The sequence below is a fragment of the Agelaius phoeniceus genome, chromosome 11 (genome assembly GCF_051311805.1).
Source record: "Agelaius phoeniceus isolate bAgePho1 chromosome 11, bAgePho1.hap1, whole genome shotgun sequence".
Classification (NCBI taxonomy): Eukaryota; Metazoa; Chordata; class Aves; order Passeriformes; family Icteridae; genus Agelaius; species Agelaius phoeniceus.
This window is the reverse complement of record NC_135275.1, coordinates 5621058-5639924: the sequence shown is the minus strand read 5'-3', so window position 1 is coordinate 5639924 and position 18867 is coordinate 5621058. Positions and strand designations below refer to the sequence as shown.

The 18867-nt window shown below is 44.0% G+C and overlaps 1 protein-coding gene and 1 non-coding gene across 4 annotated transcripts in view; both read left to right on the top strand.

Annotated features, from left to right (window-relative positions):
• The window catches only part of IARS1 (isoleucyl-tRNA synthetase 1), a 94676-nt gene continuing 75809 nt past the window's right edge, over nucleotides 1–18867 (top strand). Inside the window, exons 1-7 of one of the 3 annotated variants that reach the window (XM_077184434.1) lie at nucleotides 1–134; nucleotides 1798–1885; nucleotides 4723–4842; nucleotides 5326–5482; nucleotides 5927–6046; nucleotides 8787–8869; nucleotides 17104–17221. In XM_077184434.1, the coding sequence (XP_077040549.1) occupies nucleotides 4724–4842; nucleotides 5326–5482; nucleotides 5927–6046; nucleotides 8787–8869; nucleotides 17104–17221 (597 nt within the window). In that variant the 5' untranslated portion in view covers nucleotides 1–134; nucleotides 1798–1885; nucleotide 4723. Of the gene's footprint in view, nucleotides 135–219; nucleotides 402–1797; nucleotides 1886–4722; nucleotides 4843–5325; nucleotides 5483–5926; nucleotides 6047–8786; nucleotides 8870–17103; nucleotides 17222–18867 lie in introns of those variants that run through there. The other 2 variants (XM_077184435.1, XM_054640236.2) reach the window with 2 other exon arrangements.
• LOC129125171 (small nucleolar RNA SNORA84) lies at nucleotides 2439–2570 on the top strand. Its single transcript, XR_008534940.1, has one exon. It is a non-coding gene; the product is annotated as a small nucleolar RNA SNORA84 (small nucleolar RNA).

Below are 18867 nucleotides of genomic sequence, written 5' to 3'. Positions count from 1 at the left end.
CTCTCACCCAATGAGCGGCCGCCTTACGAAGCTCCGCTGTGCGGCCGCAGAGAGCCGCGCGCTGATTGGCCATGGCGCTGGCGGCGCTTCCGGCCATGCTGCGCCGGGCGGTATTGCATCATGGCGGGACGGAGGTGAGCGGGGGGCCCGGCTGCAGCCTCGGCCCCTCACGGCCCCGCCGGCCGGGCTGAGCTCCGTGCGGGCGGCTCCGAGACACCAGGGTGGGGCTGCTCCAGCGCCGTGCCGGGGAGCGGCACCTTTAGGGTGTCCCGGGAGAGCGGCGGCTCCCGAGCCAGCAGTGCCGGTGCTGTCACCGCGGGAGCGGCTCCGGCCGGGCTGGCGGCTCCCTGCGGCCTTGGGCGTTGTTAGCTCGAGTTTTGCGTGTACAGCGTCCCGTTCATGTGCGTGTTTTACTGCCTGGGTGCTGTGCGGATTCTTTGCTTTTTCGGCAATTTAGGGATTATTTATAGGAGGTGCTTATTAAAGGTTAGCCTGGTGCCTTATTGCAGGGCTTAATGCTTAGCAAGTCTTGGTTTCATTAGTTATTTGTATTGCAGGGCTTAATACTTAGCAAGTCTTGGTTTCATTAGTTATTTGTACAAAGAATTTAAGGTCCCTTACAACGTGTAATGTGTCTTAAGCATTCCCTTCAGCATCCTGTTAACAGAGGGGTTGATGAATGCACCCTTATTATTGCTACAGCTGTGGTGATTTTGATATCTCCAGCAAACCTTGGCTTCCGCACCCCGGGAGCCTTTCAGAGACTTTAATTCGGTTTGGTGGTGACACGATTAGAAAGCAGCTGTCAGGTAATCGGGTCCAACCGAATTCAGCTGTCACATAAAAGCAGCGTTCAGTAACTCAGCTGACGCTGGTTTCTGAGTGTTTATTAAAAAGACGTAGTTCAAAGTTATTTCAAGATAACTTAGATTTCTTTTGTTCACACGATGTTACATTTTTAATCAAGGCTGCATGATGATGACAAACATTTCCTAAGCCATCACAAGATACAGTGTAAAACTGGGCTCTTGCATAGCATGCAGTTTTTGTATCTAAGGACAGCATTAATTGATGAGTGTGATTATTGCTTTAGCAATGTTTTAATTGGCCTTTCAGTGTTAAAGGCAATCCTTGAAGGGGGATAGCTGGGCTGGTGTTGCAGTTTTATTCCCTGTACAAGACACAAGATTTTCAGAAGCAATGTTTGTTCTGTAGTTCAGCATTCTGTTCCCATCCTTCTTTCCTTTTGTTTTAAACTTGGTTGTTTCCACCCCTTCTAGAAATTGAGAATTTTGATGATCAGGTTTAGACTGCTGTTACCCGAGAACAGGACCTGAGAAGGCAGAAATGGGGGTCCAGGTGTGGAAAATGTGGAAAATAGAGCATTGTTTAACTTTAGAGAAAGCAGCTGTAGGTGGAGAAAGAAAGCTCCTTGTCTTTGGAGGGAGCTTTAGTCTCTTTTACAGAAAAGTTTGTGGGAGAAGGTGACTGGAACAAGAGTAGGAGACTGATGATAAACCCCTGGAAATGAGAAACCTTTTGTACACCTTTAGTTCATCCTGTGTTTTTATACTTACCATTTCTCAGTCAACAAAATGATTATTATCATGAAATCCACTTTGTTTTAATCATATATCTGATGTATGGAAAGTACAAAAATATTTCTCAAATGTGGGTTCACTTTATTCATAGTGGTGTTTTAATTGAATTTTTATTGTTTTTTTAAAAATTAATATTTTTAAAAAGTACATGGGAACTTGCTTTTATGGTGTTAATGCATGTTTTTTTTTCTTGTAGATAAGAAGCCCAGCTTAAGTCTCTGCCTGCTGTAGCACAGTCTCCAAACTGACACCTTTGCTAGTGAATGTTGTTATCCTCTAGAAAAGTGAGTGTACTTAATAAAAACTTGCTTAATGGTGCATTGTCTTTTACACTTCTTATCAGCAGCAAATGCACAGAGAACCCTCCATGTGTTTACTGATCTCTGTTAATGTGAGGTGTTGTCTGAAAGTGGGGTTTTATTAGATGTGTTTATATAATTTCTGTAATGTGATTTGTGATGTTTTTGCTCAGTCTGTGTTCAAAGTAATGAAGTTGTCCTTCATTATTTTGGGTTTGAAAATACCTAGATTGCTTATAATAAGCTTCTTTCTGTTCTGTAGAGATATTCACACTCTGTCTATAGAATGATTATTAGCTCTTGGCTTTTTTTCTCAGCTGAAGTTGAGCCATGGCAAGATTTTCAATGTGCTTTTTGTCTTTTAAGTCAGTCTGTTTTAAAATTCTGTTGAAAATTCTAAATTTCTATAAAATTCTGGTTTATAACTTGGAAGATATAACCGGTAATGATGGTTGCACATGAATTCCCAGCAGTATTTACTCCCCCCTGCTCCTGATGCAATAAAGTGGTGCTGTTGCTGAGGGTGTGGATGGTTTGTGCCCTGTGGTTGCTGGACACTGCTGTGCCTGTGCAGTGCTTCAGTTGGAGGATGGGCCCACAGTGACCCTGGGGCAACGCAGGGAGGCTGTGAGCCCTGAGCAGCCTCCTCAGCCCTGCCTCAGGCACAGCCCACAGCAGCCTGCCTCTGCTTCCTGACAGCTGGCCAGGCTCCAAGCACTTGGGAGTTGCACTGACGGTTTGGGAGTTGCACTGACGGTTTGGGAGTTGCACTGACGGTTTGGGAGTTGCACTGACGGTTTGGGAGTTGCACTGACGGTTTGGGAGTTGCACTGACGGTTTGGGAGTTGCACTGACGGTTTGGGAGTTGCACTGATGGTTTGGGAGTTACACTGATTTACACTGAGCTGGGGCTGAGCAGAACATGCAGATCCTGGAGCTGTTGTATTTGAGTTCCCCTCAGACAAAGGAAGGAATGATGCATCTGACTCCATGTTCTCAGAAGGCTAATTTATTATTTTATGATTCTATATTATATTAAAGAATACTAAACTATACTAAAGAATACAGAAAGGATACTTACAGAATGCTAAAAGATAATAATGAAAACTCCTGACTCTGGAGTCCCAACACAGCTTGGCATTGATTGGTCATTAAGTCAAAATAATTCACACCAGAAACCAATGAAACAATCTCCAAACATTCCAGATGAGCAAAATACAGGAGAATCAAATGAGATAAGAATTGTTTCCCTTTTCTTTGAGGCTTCTCAGCTTCCCAGGAGAAAAATCCCGGGCAAAGGGATTTTTCAGAGGATGTCAATGTGACATGGAGCTGAGTAGAACATGCAGATTCTTAAACCTCAGGTCAGCTGGCTTGTGGGAGATAAAAGCTTTAAGCTGAATTCTTTTATCATTTCCATTGTCTCTGTGATCAAGTCGCTGAGAAAGGACACAGCCTAATCAGTGCTTTGAGGCAGAATGGTGAAACCTCTCCTACAGGTTGTGTAGAGCAACTCACTGGCTCAGGCTGGTTATTACCTTTTAAAATACATCCAGGCCATGTCCACATGTTCCTTGTCAGCCCCTGGTTTCCCCTCCAAATACTGTGTTGCCTGTGCACCAGGTTGTGGGATTCTCAATTATAATAATGTGATAAAGGATAATTTGGGTTTGTTAGTGGAGAGAATGATTTGTCATGAATACAGAAGTGGTGGAGTTGGTCTGTAGCACATTTTTTCATAGGGGTTCAAGCCTTGAGCTGGCAGGTTTTGTGGTGTTCTGGGTTCTGTTTAAGGAAATGTTTTAGAGCTTCAGCTGTAACTGGAAGAATTGTCTTCATGCATTTGCCTTTGTTGCTGCTTTATGGTTAGTATTTACAAACCTGAGTAAATCCCAGGACTCAGGCCTTGTGCTGTTACTTGTCATTCTCTAATGCTGAGTGAAGCTCAAAGCTGTAGTAGCTACTTCTGGTGTAAGTGTGCTCAGGAGCAGCAGCACTGAAGTGAGAGGTGGAAGAACCCTTTTATCTTCTAACATCATCTGTTACAACCTTCATAACCAATTTTCTCCTGTTAGGGAGCTGCTGTCTTAAAACACCTCAGAGCTTTGTTTTGTTCTTGCTGTGGCATTTTATTGAAATCTGACCCCTTTCTATCTCATTGCAGCTCTGGAACCAGGCACCTGCTGTGTGTTCCTAATTATGTTGAGAATTGCTCTTCCCTGTGTTGTTTGTACAGCATGGAAGTGGCCTGTACAAGTTTTAATGTACTTATAAAACTCATGTTCATCTTTGCAGTTTTTCAACTGTGCTCTCTGCAGCCTGGCTGCTTTTAGGGGCATCTGAGATTGCTGGCACAGCCTGATGGAAAGTGTTCTTTTAACATCTCAACAGTTAGTGAATAGATGTCCAGGGCAAAGTTGCTCCTTCTTCAGTAGTTTCAAGTGAAACTCTCTGATACAAACTGGTGCTGAAGGGTCAGTTTGAACTCAGAAGCTTTTCCTGAAGAAAAAAAAAATCTGTAACCAAAACATAATTTACCCCTTGACTGTTTTCTCTGGGAAACAGAAATAAAAACATGATAAAAAAGGGAACAATCATAGTTGAATGAATGGAAAATCCTTTTCCTGTTCCAAAACTTCGGTGTGAGTCAGTCAAAATTAGGCTTTTTTTTTAGAATGGAGTGCTTGCTTCCATGCCTGCAGTGAATCAAGCTCTTTGGATTGGTGATATGGATTTGAAAGATAAAAGTTCTATTTGTGGAGTTATTTTTTCTCACTTCTGTTCAATATGTATTTTTCTCTTATTGATCCTTGTTGGGAAAGAATGGTTCAACAAGTTCCAGAAAACATAAATTTTCCAAATGAGGAAGAGAAGATATTGACGCTCTGGAAAAATCTAAATTGTTTCAAGGAATGCCTGAAGCAATCAAAGAACAGACCTAGGTAAGAATCTGTTAAAAGCTGTAGCAATTGTGTGTGGCAGTGCAGGCTTGCCTTGGCTGTAATTACTCTTTGTTTTTCCTTGGTTCTGTCAACAGCAGCTGCTCCCTTTGCCAGCAGCAGGCCTGGCCCATGCTGCTGTCCCTTTATATTTCACTTGGTGAAGAATCAGCAGTGCTCAAACAGTTGTAATAAACCTGTAATTTCCTGCCTGGTGGGTTTGTAAGAGAAATGGGGAGGTAAGCAAAGAGCTCTTCCCCCTGTGCTGGGTGTGCCATGGGAGTGCTGCTAGAACTGGCAGTGGTGGGAGCAGAACAGGCTGGAATGTTCCCTGCAGTGCCACTGCCAGCCCTGTGCTGACTGATGGTGGAAGAGGAAGGAATGGACATTGTCCAAGTGAAACACAAGCAGTGGAAGCATGGAGTCACCCTGCCCCTGAGCCTGCTGCTCAGTCTTTGCTTTACTGAGGAATGTTTTGTGTTGTAGGTTCAACTTCTACGACGGCCCCCCGTTTGCCACAGGGCTCCCCCACTATGGCCACATTCTGGCAGGAACCATCAAAGACATTGTGACCAGATTTGCTCATCAGAGTGGTTTCCATGTTGAGAGAAGGTTTGGTTGGGATTGCCACGGCTTGCCTGTGGTATGTGTCATGAATTTACCTGCAGATACTTCTGGTGGTTCCTCTTTCCCTGTAGTTCCCTGCTTATCACTCGTATTTCTGCTGCTTTTATACCTGATATTGTTGCTAAAAGAGAAATGGAAGTTCCTTGTCCAGTGTGTTTCTCTGGCTTTTGTGTGTGATGAGTTCAGGAGCTTCCTTCTGGTCATTGCTATGGACCTGTATTTGTTTGGTTCTTATTTCAGAAACTGGTGTTTATTTTTCTAAAGAAACTAAAGAAACAGTCACACCAGGGTGAGCCTTTGAAATCCCTGCCTAGTTCAGGTGCAGCTCCCATGAAATCCCAGGAGGTTAGAGGAGGCCCCTGAGCCTCATTAGAATGTACAGGACACATAAGGTATCCAGGGGACTCCTGAAAGCTTTTACTAAGAGGATGTTTTTTTTGATTGTTTTCCATGCTCCCAGGAATATGAGATTGACAAGACTTTGGGCATTAAAGGGCCAGAGGATGTGGCAAAGATGGGCATTGAAGCTTACAACAAGGAGTGCAGAGGGATTGTCATGAGATATGCCAAGGAGTGGGAGGTGAGTGGAAGCTCAGTCCACATTCTGCTGAGCATTTCTAAATGTCTTTGTGCAGAAGTGTTTCAGGTGGGGGAACTTCATCCTTTTCTCTGATTGTATGCATTAATCTCATGTCTTCAAGCTCCTGTGTTTCTCTCCTGTGGTCCTGAAAGGGAACAAAAAGAGCCCCTTTGTGCCTTGGAACAGACACTGCTGTGCTGTCAAGAGAAGGTTACTTGCAGATTACCTGGAGCTCAAAGTGTCTGATGAGCTACACTGAACAAATAACAGATCTATTGAGCATTGTCTCTTTCTTTGTGTCTTCTCTTTTATAGGAAATGGAAAGATCTGTTTGGTTTTCTAATGGAGCCATTAAAGAAAATAAGGATTAACCTCACTGCTTTTCTGCTCCTCCTTCCCCACTGTCTTTTCATTGCCAGAGTGCAGGGCAGCAGCTTGTATTTTTGGAAGAACAGAAATTCTCACATCTGGTTTTGTCACAAGAGGTGTGGGCAAACCCTCAGTCTTCCCAGAGAATACTGGTGTCAGCTTTTCATCCCAGGAATACAGGGAGAGTGTTGGTGTCTGCAAGTTTGAAGAGTGGTAGTTCTCTAAAAAGATTTCCAATAAAGCTTTATCTTAACCATAATTTTTTTTCCTAGGCAGAACAGTCCTAATTATTTTAATTTTTTCCTCCTGCAAAGGCTCTTTTTACTTCATCACACTCCTCTGCATGTTTCTAGTCCTGCTGTATTTCTTTTAATGGAAATAGGAGTTTCTTACCTGAGTATCACTTGCCTCTTGCCCTTGGGACCATTTGGGAGCATGAAGACACCAGAGGTGCCTTGGGTAGAGTAACTGGGACCTAAACCTCAGTGAGTGGCTGGATGAAAAGCAGACAGTTTGTTTTTTTATCAAATGACACTGAAATGCTGTATTTCAAACCCATCATTGATAATTCTTTGTTGCTTTTAGAAATAAAAATAGCAAGATTCATTCTGGTTTGTTGTGGTGGTTTAACCCCAGCTGGCAGCCGAGTACCAATGAGTGGAGATAAGAACAGTTTAATTGAAACAAAATAAAATATTATAATGCTGTTAATGATAATAATAACAGTAAAAGAGGACAGAGGGAGGAATAAAAGCCAGGAAAACCAAGTGATGCCCAGTCTGGCTGCTGAGTGATGCCCAGACCAGTGATTCACAGCTCCTGGCCAAGTCCCCCCGGTTCTCTGCTGGGCACGATGTGCTGTGCTATGGAATGTCCCTTTGGCCAGTTGGGGTCAGCTGTCCTGGCTTTTCTTTGTCCTGGCTCTTCTCCCACCCAGCTCCTTGTGCAGCTCCTGGCTGGCACAGCCTGGGAAACTGAGAACTCCTTGCTTAGGGCAAGCCCAGCTCAGCAGCACCTGAGCCAGCAGTGGGTTAACAACATGATTCCCATTCTAAATCCAGAACACAGCACTGGAGCAGCTATGAAGAGGAAAGTTAACTCTATCCCAGCCACACCTGGAACATTTGTGGTTCCTTTTCCATACCTTTTAACTTGCTGTGCTTCAGCAGCTGGTGTTTTTGCAGTGCTGGTTAGTGCAAGCACTTGATCTCTTGGGTGGTGAATGCATTTTGTATTTTTTTTTGTTCATAAACTTGTGCATGTATGTGTGTATTTTAGATGATAAATAAGAATAATTAAATTTGTTTAAATTCAAATATTTTGGAATAGTGCTGGGAGAGGAATTACCAACATTCCTGTTGGATAGTGTTTGCCTGGAGTGGTTAGCAAATATTTGAGCCTTATGAAAAAATAGTAAAGGTTCCTTGGCTGTGTGAGATCTTACAATGCTGAGACCAGACATAATGCTCCAGCTTTGTGAATCCTTATGCTAATCAGTCCTAGGCTATGGATCTTATCAGGGGAGTGTCAGAGTGGCTTAAAGGTCAGGATGGGAACTGATCCATGTCAGGAGCTCAGGTGTGGTATGAAAATGTAGAGGTGAGGGAATGAACGTTTTGTGTTCCCTTGGCTGGTTTGACATTCAGTGTTAGCAGTGTCAGGACAGGTGTCCCTGCCTTGGCTGGCTGCAGAGCTGGGGGCTTTGGGTGCCTGTGAAATCCCACTTGTCCCAGTGAATCCCACAGCTGGCTCATTCCTCATCAGTGTCTGAATGTGAGCATGACCTGTCCTCAGACAGGGGCTGGCACCTGTCCCTGCTGGGGCTCTGGGCAGGCACAGGAGGCAGCTGGCCCTGGGAGGGTTTGATAACTTGGCATGTATCAATTTCTCTCAGCATTGCTTTGTCTTCAAGTTACATCATGTTTGCATGGAGCTGAAAGCTGATAGACTTCTGGGTTTTCACTGTCTCTGCAACAAGTAGTCTTAAAAATAGAAGTGTGACCACTGTCATGAAAAGCAATTTTCAGGCATTTGAACCTTGGCTGAACCTTGAGTGATCCACCATTTCTATCTGATGAATGATCCAAGTGATCTACTGTTTTTGCTGTGTTGAACACATTTGCCTGTTGTGTGACCTTGGTTCTAAATAACCATGCTCGTGGTTTCATTCCTTCCTTATTTCTGCCTGTAGGAATACACTGTTTGGAACTATTATCAGGCTAAAATACTTTATAGATGGATTTCATTGAGTTGGGACAAACACTGCACTTAAAACCCAGCTGATTTTTATTCTACAGAATAAACATTGGCAATGTATTGTGATGATGCATTATTAAGATGCCTTTCAATCTGTGTTTTTGTGTCTTAACAGTTCAGTGTGACCAGATTAGGACGCTGGATTGACTTTGAAAATGACTATAAAACCCTTTACCCCGAGTTCATGGAGTCTGTGTGGTAAGTGAACACACCTTGCTTTGGGGATTTGAAATGTGAGAAAGGCTTCACTCATTGCAAACATGTCTTGGTCCATGTATCACTAGAACTGCTCAGAAAATGCCAAATGCAGATAAAACATCAGGCAGAGGAATTCAAGTGATGTGGAATCTCTTGGTGTCCAAGTGGTGCAATGAATTGTCCCATTTTCTCCTTCTCCAGGATAGCAGGGCTTTGCAAAATAAAGTGCACCAACACTGCCTTCAGAGAGCCCTGAAATCTGCTCCATGCCAGCTTCAAAGCAGTTCTGAAGATCTATTAATATGGTCCTTAGTTGGTTTAGGAAATTACATTCCAGCTCTGCATTCTGATGTTCTTCACACTGTCAGCTGTAAATGGCAAACTGTCCAAGCTCAGTTTAGCTCCAAACCTCTTCTTCAAGCCTGATTTTAGAGGCTGTGAATCTGCTGGTATCTTTTTCTTGGCAGCACACTTTGACAACTGTCTTGGACTCCTGGTGCAGAGCTTAATAAAATTGGGGTGTTTTGGCAATGTAATCAGGGTGCCTGTTGGGATTTTAAAAGACAAGACAAGCTTCCAGGTTAAGGATGAGCAGGTTGGTTTAGCACAGGGAAGAAATGGCAGCTGTGAGTCCTTTGGGTGATAGAATGACAAGGGGAATTTGACATTCATTGAAAAGCAAATTATGTGCATAATGAAGTATTGAATATTTGGTAATATTAGCATTACTAATCAGCTTTAATTGTGTAGTTTCATAAAGTTCTGCCACTGGATTGACAGACCTTTGAGATGTCCCTGAAGCCACTGCAGAGGGCTGAAGTGCCAGTGAGATTTCAGTGGAGAGATGGTGGGAAGGCAGCAGATGTTTAACTCACTCAGCTGAAGAAACCCTGCATAATTATAAAGCCAAAACTGACAAGAAACCTTCATTTTGTAAATTACAAAAATACTTAGTGGCACCTCGAATCCTGTTGAACTGGCAGCTTAAAAACCAAACCTGCCTTGAGGAAGTTGCAGGGCCTCTCAGCAGCCCAAGCCTTGTTTTGGTGCTTTGTTTCTCCCACCGCCTCTTCACAAGGCAGTTTCTGCTCTTTGACCTGTGCTACAAAGATCACCTCCTCTAATGCCTGCTTTGATATAAACTCTAGATTACATTGGATCTGAAAACTCAGTGAGATTTCAGGAAGCATGTAGGCAGACAGCCTTTTAATTTTGTACTTTTTTTGCTTCCTGATACTGTTAAGTTTCTGTTAAATCCTGTAATGAAACATTTTCTGTTTTTAAAAATTGGGTTTTTTTTGGAGAGTCTCCTTCATGGGACTGTCTCAGGGCTGAAGGAGATGATGCTTAAAGAGAGCTCTGTCACTGCACTTAGAGTGGTGCTTTTGGCAGGGTAATGCCCAATTTCCTAAAAATTAAATAAATTGGATGGTTAGCCAGGCAATCATCAGACCCACAAGGTGTTACTGAAGTTACTTTGCATGTCCCTCAGGAGTGTTAATTTGACCTATAGGTTCTAGCATGCTTCTCTTAAAATGTATTCAATTTTTTTCTGAGTTCCTTTTGAAATCCTTTAAAAAAGTTTTAAAATTTAGAGTCCAGCTATGTACAAAGGAGAAACTGCAGCTTAATTTCTGCATTGGCTGCCCTGGAGACCATATTGGCCTGTCCAGTGGTTTGACCTTGTTTTTGTTCTGTCTGTGGGAGTAAAATGCTGATTTTAGGTCCAGAAAAAATAACCTGGTTATAAAAATGGGAGTGGGCATGGCAGCTGTAGGTTTTGTGGTTAAAATATGGTGAGGAGTTTCTCTTTAGTCATATAATCAGCTAAACCAGTCTGTTTAGGTTGGTTTTTTTTCTGGTGTGTAGCTTTTCCTGCAGCTCTGGAGTAGCCTCAGCTGGAATTTCTTTGTGACATGTGGTGTTTTCTTCCTTGTTTCTGTTGAGTTCAGTGAGATAATCTAATACTTGTAATAAATGTTGTTTTTAGTGGTGGCTGATTTGATCCAAATCATTTCAATTTGGAGTATTTAGGACTCAGACACCAAATACATCTGTTGTACAGTATCTCTACCAAACAATATTAATAAGCTCAGAATGCTAGAGAGCATTTCTCTTTTATCTTTATAATTAGTCTGGTGGAAATGACTCCTTTGTTGGCATTTTGATGCTGTCATATGATGACTGACTAAACTGAATTGTTAGCCTGCTAAATTTTGACTTACAACAAAACATTCACTGGTAGAATTGTGGTATCCTGGCAGGATTTTTCAGGGGAGGATTGGAAGTTGGTGTCAGTGAGAGGTGATACTGCACTGCTTTTGCATGTTAAGATCCAGCCAGCTGTGCACATATTGAATAACTTAAATAGAATTAGAACTTAAAAGTTCTGTACAATTTGTCCTGCAGCCAGCTTGGATCTCAGTTAAGAAGTGCCCTTCACTGGGGCAGTGCAGTGGGTAATGTGCTTGAGCTGCCATGGCACAAACATGGAATATTGCCTTTTTTTGTACAGCCACAAGGCCCATCCAGTGAAACGGAGAGGAGTTTGATGGGAGCTTCAACTTCTTCCTGAGGTGGTCTGAAAGAAACCTTTGGGAGTTGGAATAACCATAAATGATTGTTCTCAGTGCTGAGCTGTTGCACAGGTGTGGGCTGGCTGTGGGTTCATCCTGGGGAGCAGCCCCGGTGGGATCAGGGGATGTTCTGCATTCCCAGGGCTCTTCCTCTCCTCCTGCTCCTCGGAAGGGGTGGCTGGAGCAGATTCCTGTCACCATCTAGTGCCCAAAGGAGCAACTGCGGGCTGAGCCTGGCAGAGACAGCCCTTGGTGACAGAGCTCTGGGAGGAGCTGCCAGGGGGAGCTGGGCTCACACCCAGCCTGCCCTGAGACAGGCCCAGCACTCAGCACTAAACCAGAATGATCTCAGAGCAGCAGATCTCTGAATAGAAATGCTCCCAATAGATTTCTAGAAATAGAAATCCCTGTTGCATTCTGTGTGTTCCATGACTAATGATTCTCTAGAGAGATACTGGTGATAAGAAGTGTGCTTTGTCCATTTTTCAATGAACTACTTGTATTTTTTTCCCCTCGTTCTTGCATTGCTTTTGTGCATTAAGTTCTCTAGTCCCCTTGTTGTTAACTTCTCACCATTCCAGTCTTGTTGTATCTCCTTACCTGTATGTTGGAGGAGGAAAACTGCAGTCCTATGGCTGACCTTTGGGAAAAATCTAGCATCAGTTGTAGATATTCAAATGTACTGCTATTCAGGTATTTTGCATTTCTGGCTGGATCCAGAAGCTCTCAACAAACACCCAGTTCTGAAGGTTTCAGCTTGGAGGGTAGACCTGGAACAGGATAATCTCTGTATGCCAGGATTTTAAAGCTTTCAGTGGTAGAATAACACAGAATTTGACAACTTCTGTGCTCAACAATTCCTAGGCCCTGGAACAAAGAAATACTTCTCCTGCCTTTCTTCAGGAGCTGTCTTTCCAAGCTGCTATTCTAAAGATAGGTTGTGTTTGTTATTGGAATTCATGTTCCACTTAGGCTTATGCTTTTTCTGATTCACATCCAGTGTTTTTTGAGGTTTTTTTTTTTTTTTCTCTAAGCATCTGTTTTTGCATGTTGCTTTCATTTTAATTTCCTCTTGTTTTTCCAAGTGTTGTCCATGAGTTGTAGGAAAAGCTTTTCTTCAGGAGCTCTGCTTCCCATGGTGCTGTGAGGATGCAGTGTTTGCTGAACTTTAAAGTGACAGGGCTTCTTACATAGTGTGTTGTTTGTGCCTGGATTTGTCTGGTAGGTCTACAGAGGTTATAAAATTGTCCTTTTATCTTGATGTGAACTGATGTGAGGTCACACAGCCAGAATTTTGTCCATTTACCTAAATTACCATGGATATGTTGAAATCATAGACCTCTGGATCCTGCAGTCCTAATGGCCACAGAACTGTTTATAGTTCCTGCTGTTTTTTCTTTAAAGAGTAAAAAAGGGGGAAAACCACTTTATATGTATTTGAAAATATATCTCAATGTTACTTATGAGGTAGTTCTCTGGAAAGATTGGAGTTCTCAAACCCTTAGAAAACCCTCAGATACTGATCATTGCAAACAGAGCCCCTTGATCCCTCAAAGGAATGGATTAAGGGCTTGGGAAGCTCCAAGATCAAACCTTGTCTTTGATGTGAGCTGGATGTAGGTGTCTGAGAAGTGCAGCTTGCTCTGGGTACTGAGAGATGCTGATGTGGGGTGCCAGGGGGTTTGCAGTGCTGCATTGACTGATTCAGTATCTTTTGGAAGCAAAAGCTCCCATTGCAGGAGTTTGGTTATATCCATGTGCTGTTTGTGTGCTGTGTGTGTGACTTGGATGAACAAATTCTGCAGGAGGGTTCTGGATTTTGGGGAATTCTGGGGAGAGCAAGGCTTTGTTATTTACTGGGCTCGAACCTCATGACCCTTCAGGAACAACAAACTCTTACCACTTTGGAAGTTAAACATTCCTTGCACCTTTAGGGACCAGATTGTCTCTTAACAAGGAGCTGAAATATGCATCTTGAATTTCACCTTTTCCCAAACTGCATTTTTCTTCAGTAAAGGTCTGAGTGCTGCTCCCACAGCCAAGAAGATGCAACTAAATTTATTTATGTGTGAGGAGAAATGTAGCAGAATTAGAGGAACAGGATTTGATTTCTCATTTCTGTGAGTAAATGGTTTGTTTCTCACTAGAAAGGAGCTCTGTGGTTTCCTTAGATTATTTTTTTTCAGAAGGTACTGCATTTTCAATTTTGGCTTACAAACCTGAGTCCCTTTCTTTCAAAGTGTCAAAATTTTTCAAACATAAGGGTTAAACCATGTTTTGTGAGGTTATTGTCTAAAATATTGTGATGACTTTTTAATCAAGACATGATCTCCACCTGTCAGTGACTCTTACTGTTAGAACCATCTCCTCTTTGGCAGGTGGGCTCTGCTGCAGTGAGCTCTTTGGGAATCATCTCTGCAGCTCTGCTGGTCACACACCAGCAGCTTTTTGTTAAGGAAACCATTTTAGGTGCTTTTTTAAGATAACAAAAGAGCTTGTGTAGTGGTAATGAGGGCTATGGCATCAAACAGCAGTTTTGACTCAACTATAATTCTGTTTATTCTGCTGGAATGGCTGTGTGAGGGGACAGATTGTGACAAACTCCAAAGAGGGCAGGAGGGATGGTGGAGCTCAGGGCAGGGATGGTGGAGCTCAGGGCAAGGCTGTGCTCAGGGCAGGGATGGTGGAGCTCAGGGCAAGGCTGTGCTCAGGGCAGGGCTGGCGGAGCTCAGGGCAAGGCTGTGCTCAGGGCAGGGCTGGCGGAGCTCAGGGCAGGGCTGGCGGAGCTCAGGGCAGGGCTGGCGGAGCTCAGGGCAGGGCTGGCGGAGCTCAGGGCAGGGCTGGCGGAGCTCAGGGCAGGGCTGGCGGAGCTCAGGGCAGGGCTGGCGGAGCTCAGGGCAGGGCTGGCGGAGCTCAGGGCAGGGCTGGCGGAGCTCAGGGCAGGGCTGGCGGAGCTCAGGGCAAGGCTGTGCTCAGGGCAGGGATGGTGGAGCTCAGGGCAGGGCTGGCGGAGCTCAGGGCAAGGCTGTGCTCAGGGCAGGGCTGGCGGAGCTCAGGGCAGGGATGGCGGAGCTCAGGGCAAGGCTGGCGGAGCTCAGGGCAGGGCTGGCGGAGCTCAGGGCAAGGCTGTGCTCAGCTCAGGGCCGGGCTGTGCTCAGGGCCGGGCTGTGCTCAGGGCCGGGCTGTGCTCAGGGCCGGGCTGTGCTCAGGGCAGGGCTGTGCTCAGGGCAGGGATGGTGGAGCTCAGGGCAAGGCTGTGCTCAGCTCAGGGCAGGGCTGTGCTCAGGGCAGGGATGATGGAGCTCAGGGCAAGGCAGGGCTGTGCTCAGGGCAGGGATGGAGGAGCTCAGGGCAGAGATGGAGCTCAGGGCAAGGCTGTGCTCATGGCAGGGATGATGGAGCTCAGGGCAGGGCTGTGCTCAGGGCAAGGCTGTGCTCAGGGCAGGGATTTCCTCTGAAGGCCACCCCTGCTCTGAGTGCACAGCTGGAGCCCGGGCTGTGCAGTGGGATGGGATTGCCACAGGAGGGAGATGCTGGCCTGCATTGGGAGCTTGGCAGCTCCACTAGTGCTCACCTTTCCTGAGCAGCTCCCTGAGTTTACAGTTATATTTACAGCTGAATTAAATATTCAGTGTTTCTCTGAGTAGTTTTTGTGTGCTGTTAGTAGGCAGTGTTCTATAGAAAGTCAAGTGGAGCCTTTTTCTATAGGTGTTTCAGTTACTGTTTTTGAAAGGCAAATAGAACACCTTCAGTAGGAATGCTGTCACTTGTCACAGGCTGCATTAATTATGCTCTGAGGGGGTAAGCATACATTTAAAGTTACTTTAACTCCCACAAAAACTTGTGCAGTTAGCCAGCTCAAATTTATATGCTGAAAGCTGGTGAAACTATATTCAGGGATCATTTTTATAAAAGACTGATCTGGATTTATACAAGTCTAAGTTGATAAACTTAAAATCTCCACTGTTAAATAGTCACTCACTGCTATGTTTCAGGTTTGGGTTGAGGGTCAGGCAGCCACATCTTGCCTGTTGGTGACATTTCTTGGTTGAACAAGGGTTTCTTTGGTGTTGTGTGTAAGGTAAGCACCTTTGCAGGAGTTCACAGCTCTGAGAGACTCCTGGGTTTGGCTCCTCTGTGGCAGAACTTGATGCTGCTGAAGGTTTGAGAGGCTTTTTCCATCTCAGACTTTGGATTATATAATTTTTCTGATGTTAATGACCACTCATAGGAGAGTTTTGGACTTCTGCTGGAGGCCCATGGATGAATCTGATTGGACTGCACATCTTTTCTGTGTGACATTCTGTATTTGCTCCAGCTGCCTAATCTACAGTGTAATAATTATTCTGATTAAGGCATCACAGGACTTCCATGTCAGCAAGCCAGAGCATGTCTTTTGATATTCTTATTTTGGGCCACAGATAAAATCAGTGCAATAGTCTACTTGAGTTTTTTGTTGAAGATGATAATTTCAAGCATAGAGGACAAGACACTGACTGAAATACAGGTCCAGATTCTCAAGCTCAAAATGACAGCCTGCAGAAAGAAGTGCTGCTTGCCAGGACTGGGTTGGTTGCTTAGCAATGAGCTATTTATCTGCAGAGGGACCCAGAAAAGGGATCAGGATGGTTTGAAAACATAGTTTGAATAAAGGAGCTTTTAAAGTCAGCAGAGTTTAACAGTTTTGCTGTGAAATTCAAAACGAGGAGGCTCTGCAGCAGCTCTGATTTGTGAGTTGAAGCTGGCAGGATTATTTAAGGCTTGGCCTCTCCTGCCTTACAGCCTGCAGGCTGTGCCACTGAATGTGCAAGTCAGCAAGATGGGAGAAGCTGATAAATGTTGATGATCCTTGAGGAAACCCTGGAGCATTCAGGCTTTCTCCATCACATGGACACCTTGAGTTGTCGTGTGAGGAGTTTCTCTTCCAACTTCCATTCACCTTGGGCATTGACTCAATTTGTCACTTGCAATATTAAGTGCTGTCTTGATTATTTGAAGAAAACATAAGGCTCCAGCTATGCTCCAGGCTGAACTGATGATTTCCTAAGCAGAGTTAGACCTTGGTGTGAGACTGAGGTCTTGGTGAGGATCTGAGTTCAAAGTAGAAAGTTAAATTGCAGCACTGAGTTCATGGTTAACCTTGGCCTCCTGTGAAAATGCTCTCAGATGATCAGGATTTACTTGGGCTGGGTTGCAGGTGACTCTGATTTATATCTGAGTCTCTGCTGTAGCTCTGGATGCTGCAGCAGAAAATGAAGATCATGTGAGAGGTGAGCAGCCATGTCACCACAGCTCTTCTCTAAGTTATGACTGATTTCAGCCTTGTTCAAATTTCAGGTGATCTTTGTATTCAGGAAATGTGAGAAGGGATTTAGATGGAACACAAATCCATATTGTGGTGAATCTCTGTGCTGTGCAGCCAGTGCATGGAATACCAAGCTGCTAGTACCAGCCAGAGCTAAAATCTGCCAGAAATGCAGTTGCCATCAGTTATCTCTCTGCCTTTTGACTTGCAAATACTGTCTGAAGTTTATGGTGGATTTTTTTAAAAAAGGAGTTACTCAGAAAGAAACTCCAGCTAGAGCAGAAATGCCATTTTACAGTTTATTGACTAAATGGGAAACACCAAGTCATTCCTTGTTCCTTGTGTACTTCCAGGTGGGTTTTCAAGCAGCTCTATGACAAAGGCCTGGTGTATAGAGGGGTTAAGGTCATGCCTTTTTCTACTGCATGCAACACCCCCCTGTCCAACTTTGAGTCCCATCAGAACTACAAGGTAAGCTGCAATCAGATTTCTCTATTTCCTTAGGTTTGAACTTGAAAAGCTTTAGTACTTTTCACTTGGTGGTACCTAAACATGTCATGACACTCCAAATTGATGGTAAAATCTAGGTAAATAGGTTAATTTTGATCATATTTTGCTGTATTTGTTTGGATTACTTGACCTTAGACTTCTTCCTTGGTTACTACTTACTGATGTTTAAAGTACACTTTTTTTTTGTTGTGGTAAACTCCTCCCTCTCTGTGCTCTCAAGGCTTTATTGCAGTGGTGAATTTTCAGAGGAGAGCTGCAGGTGTCCCTGTCTGTGCACACCTGAAAAGAAGAGGGCCTTTGGCAGGGTTTGGATCTTCTGTGAGGAGCTTTGTAAGGAATGTCAGAGACTCTGTAGCTGTAGGATAATGGTTCTTCTAAGAATCATTAATTTACATTGGGAAACACCAGAAAATGTTTGACCCAATATAATGCAGGATTTACTGTGGTTTATAAAATGTTTCTTTAAAAATATGTGGCAAGATGAAGCAAGTGCAGCTTCTCACAACAAACTCATGTTCATGTATGTGAGGGCAGAACTTGTGTCCCAATTTGCCAAATTCCACATTAGTTTTTAGATAGAGGTTTTGTATCCCCTCCAATCCTGACCCAGGCCTCCACATCCTTACATTGTAAATCTTCCACTTGCATTGTGAGAGCAGAGAGCTAGCACAGATTGTACATCTGCTCTCTATATCTTGCCTAAAAGAGGCCAGTTTTCTGGCCAAAAATAGTGGTTTTAAAACAAATGTTTAAATAGACTTGGAGTACAATGCAGCCCACAGATACCAGAGAGATACCAGAGCTTTCAGTGTTGCTGAAGGGTATTTATACTGAAGAAAAAATGGTTTGTGATTTATGAAAGAGAGATTTGCAAAGAGATCTTTCTGACTGTCTGACAACTGAAATAATTATTTTTCTTGCTCTTATTGGCTGCCATTTCACACAGGCTCAGATAAATGAGATTTCTTTAGAAAAAAGACTATTTTGGAGGTTTGTATGTATGTGTATCTATGTTCTCTTTTTCCATAAAGCTCTTTTCTCTTCTGGAGTCTTAATGAAATATTTGGATGCTGTTTCCTACTCTAGAACCAGAGGTGTGTGTGGGTGGGATGCTGCTCTGCCACACCATGCAGAAATTACCTTTCTCATCTGCCACAAATGGTGTTTGGGAGTTGTGGGTCTGTGAGCTGACAGGATTTGTTGTTGGTGAGCACAGTCATTTCTGGGTGTGAGGCAGCTGTTGCCTTTCTCACAGCTGTTTGTGGATCCTCTGAGAGCTGGGACACACATCAGGAGCACAAGAAGCACCCTCAGAACCAGAGCTGGGTGTCCCAGGCACACCTGGGTTATCAATGCCAGCAGCTGGTACTGCATTAAACTGAGGAAATGGTGTCTGCAGGTGAAATTTTAACAGCTAAACCACTACAGAACACATGACCTGCCAGCCTGGATGGTATTTTTATGCCTTGCCAGTTGTTTTTATCTCCTTGGTGAGCTCAGTGAGGAGCCTGCGGTGCTGCCTCGCACTCGGTACCGCCCAAACCGAGGGCTCCATCTCTGCCTGGTACTGAGCCTGGGCCATGGCTTATGTAATGTTTATGTTTTAC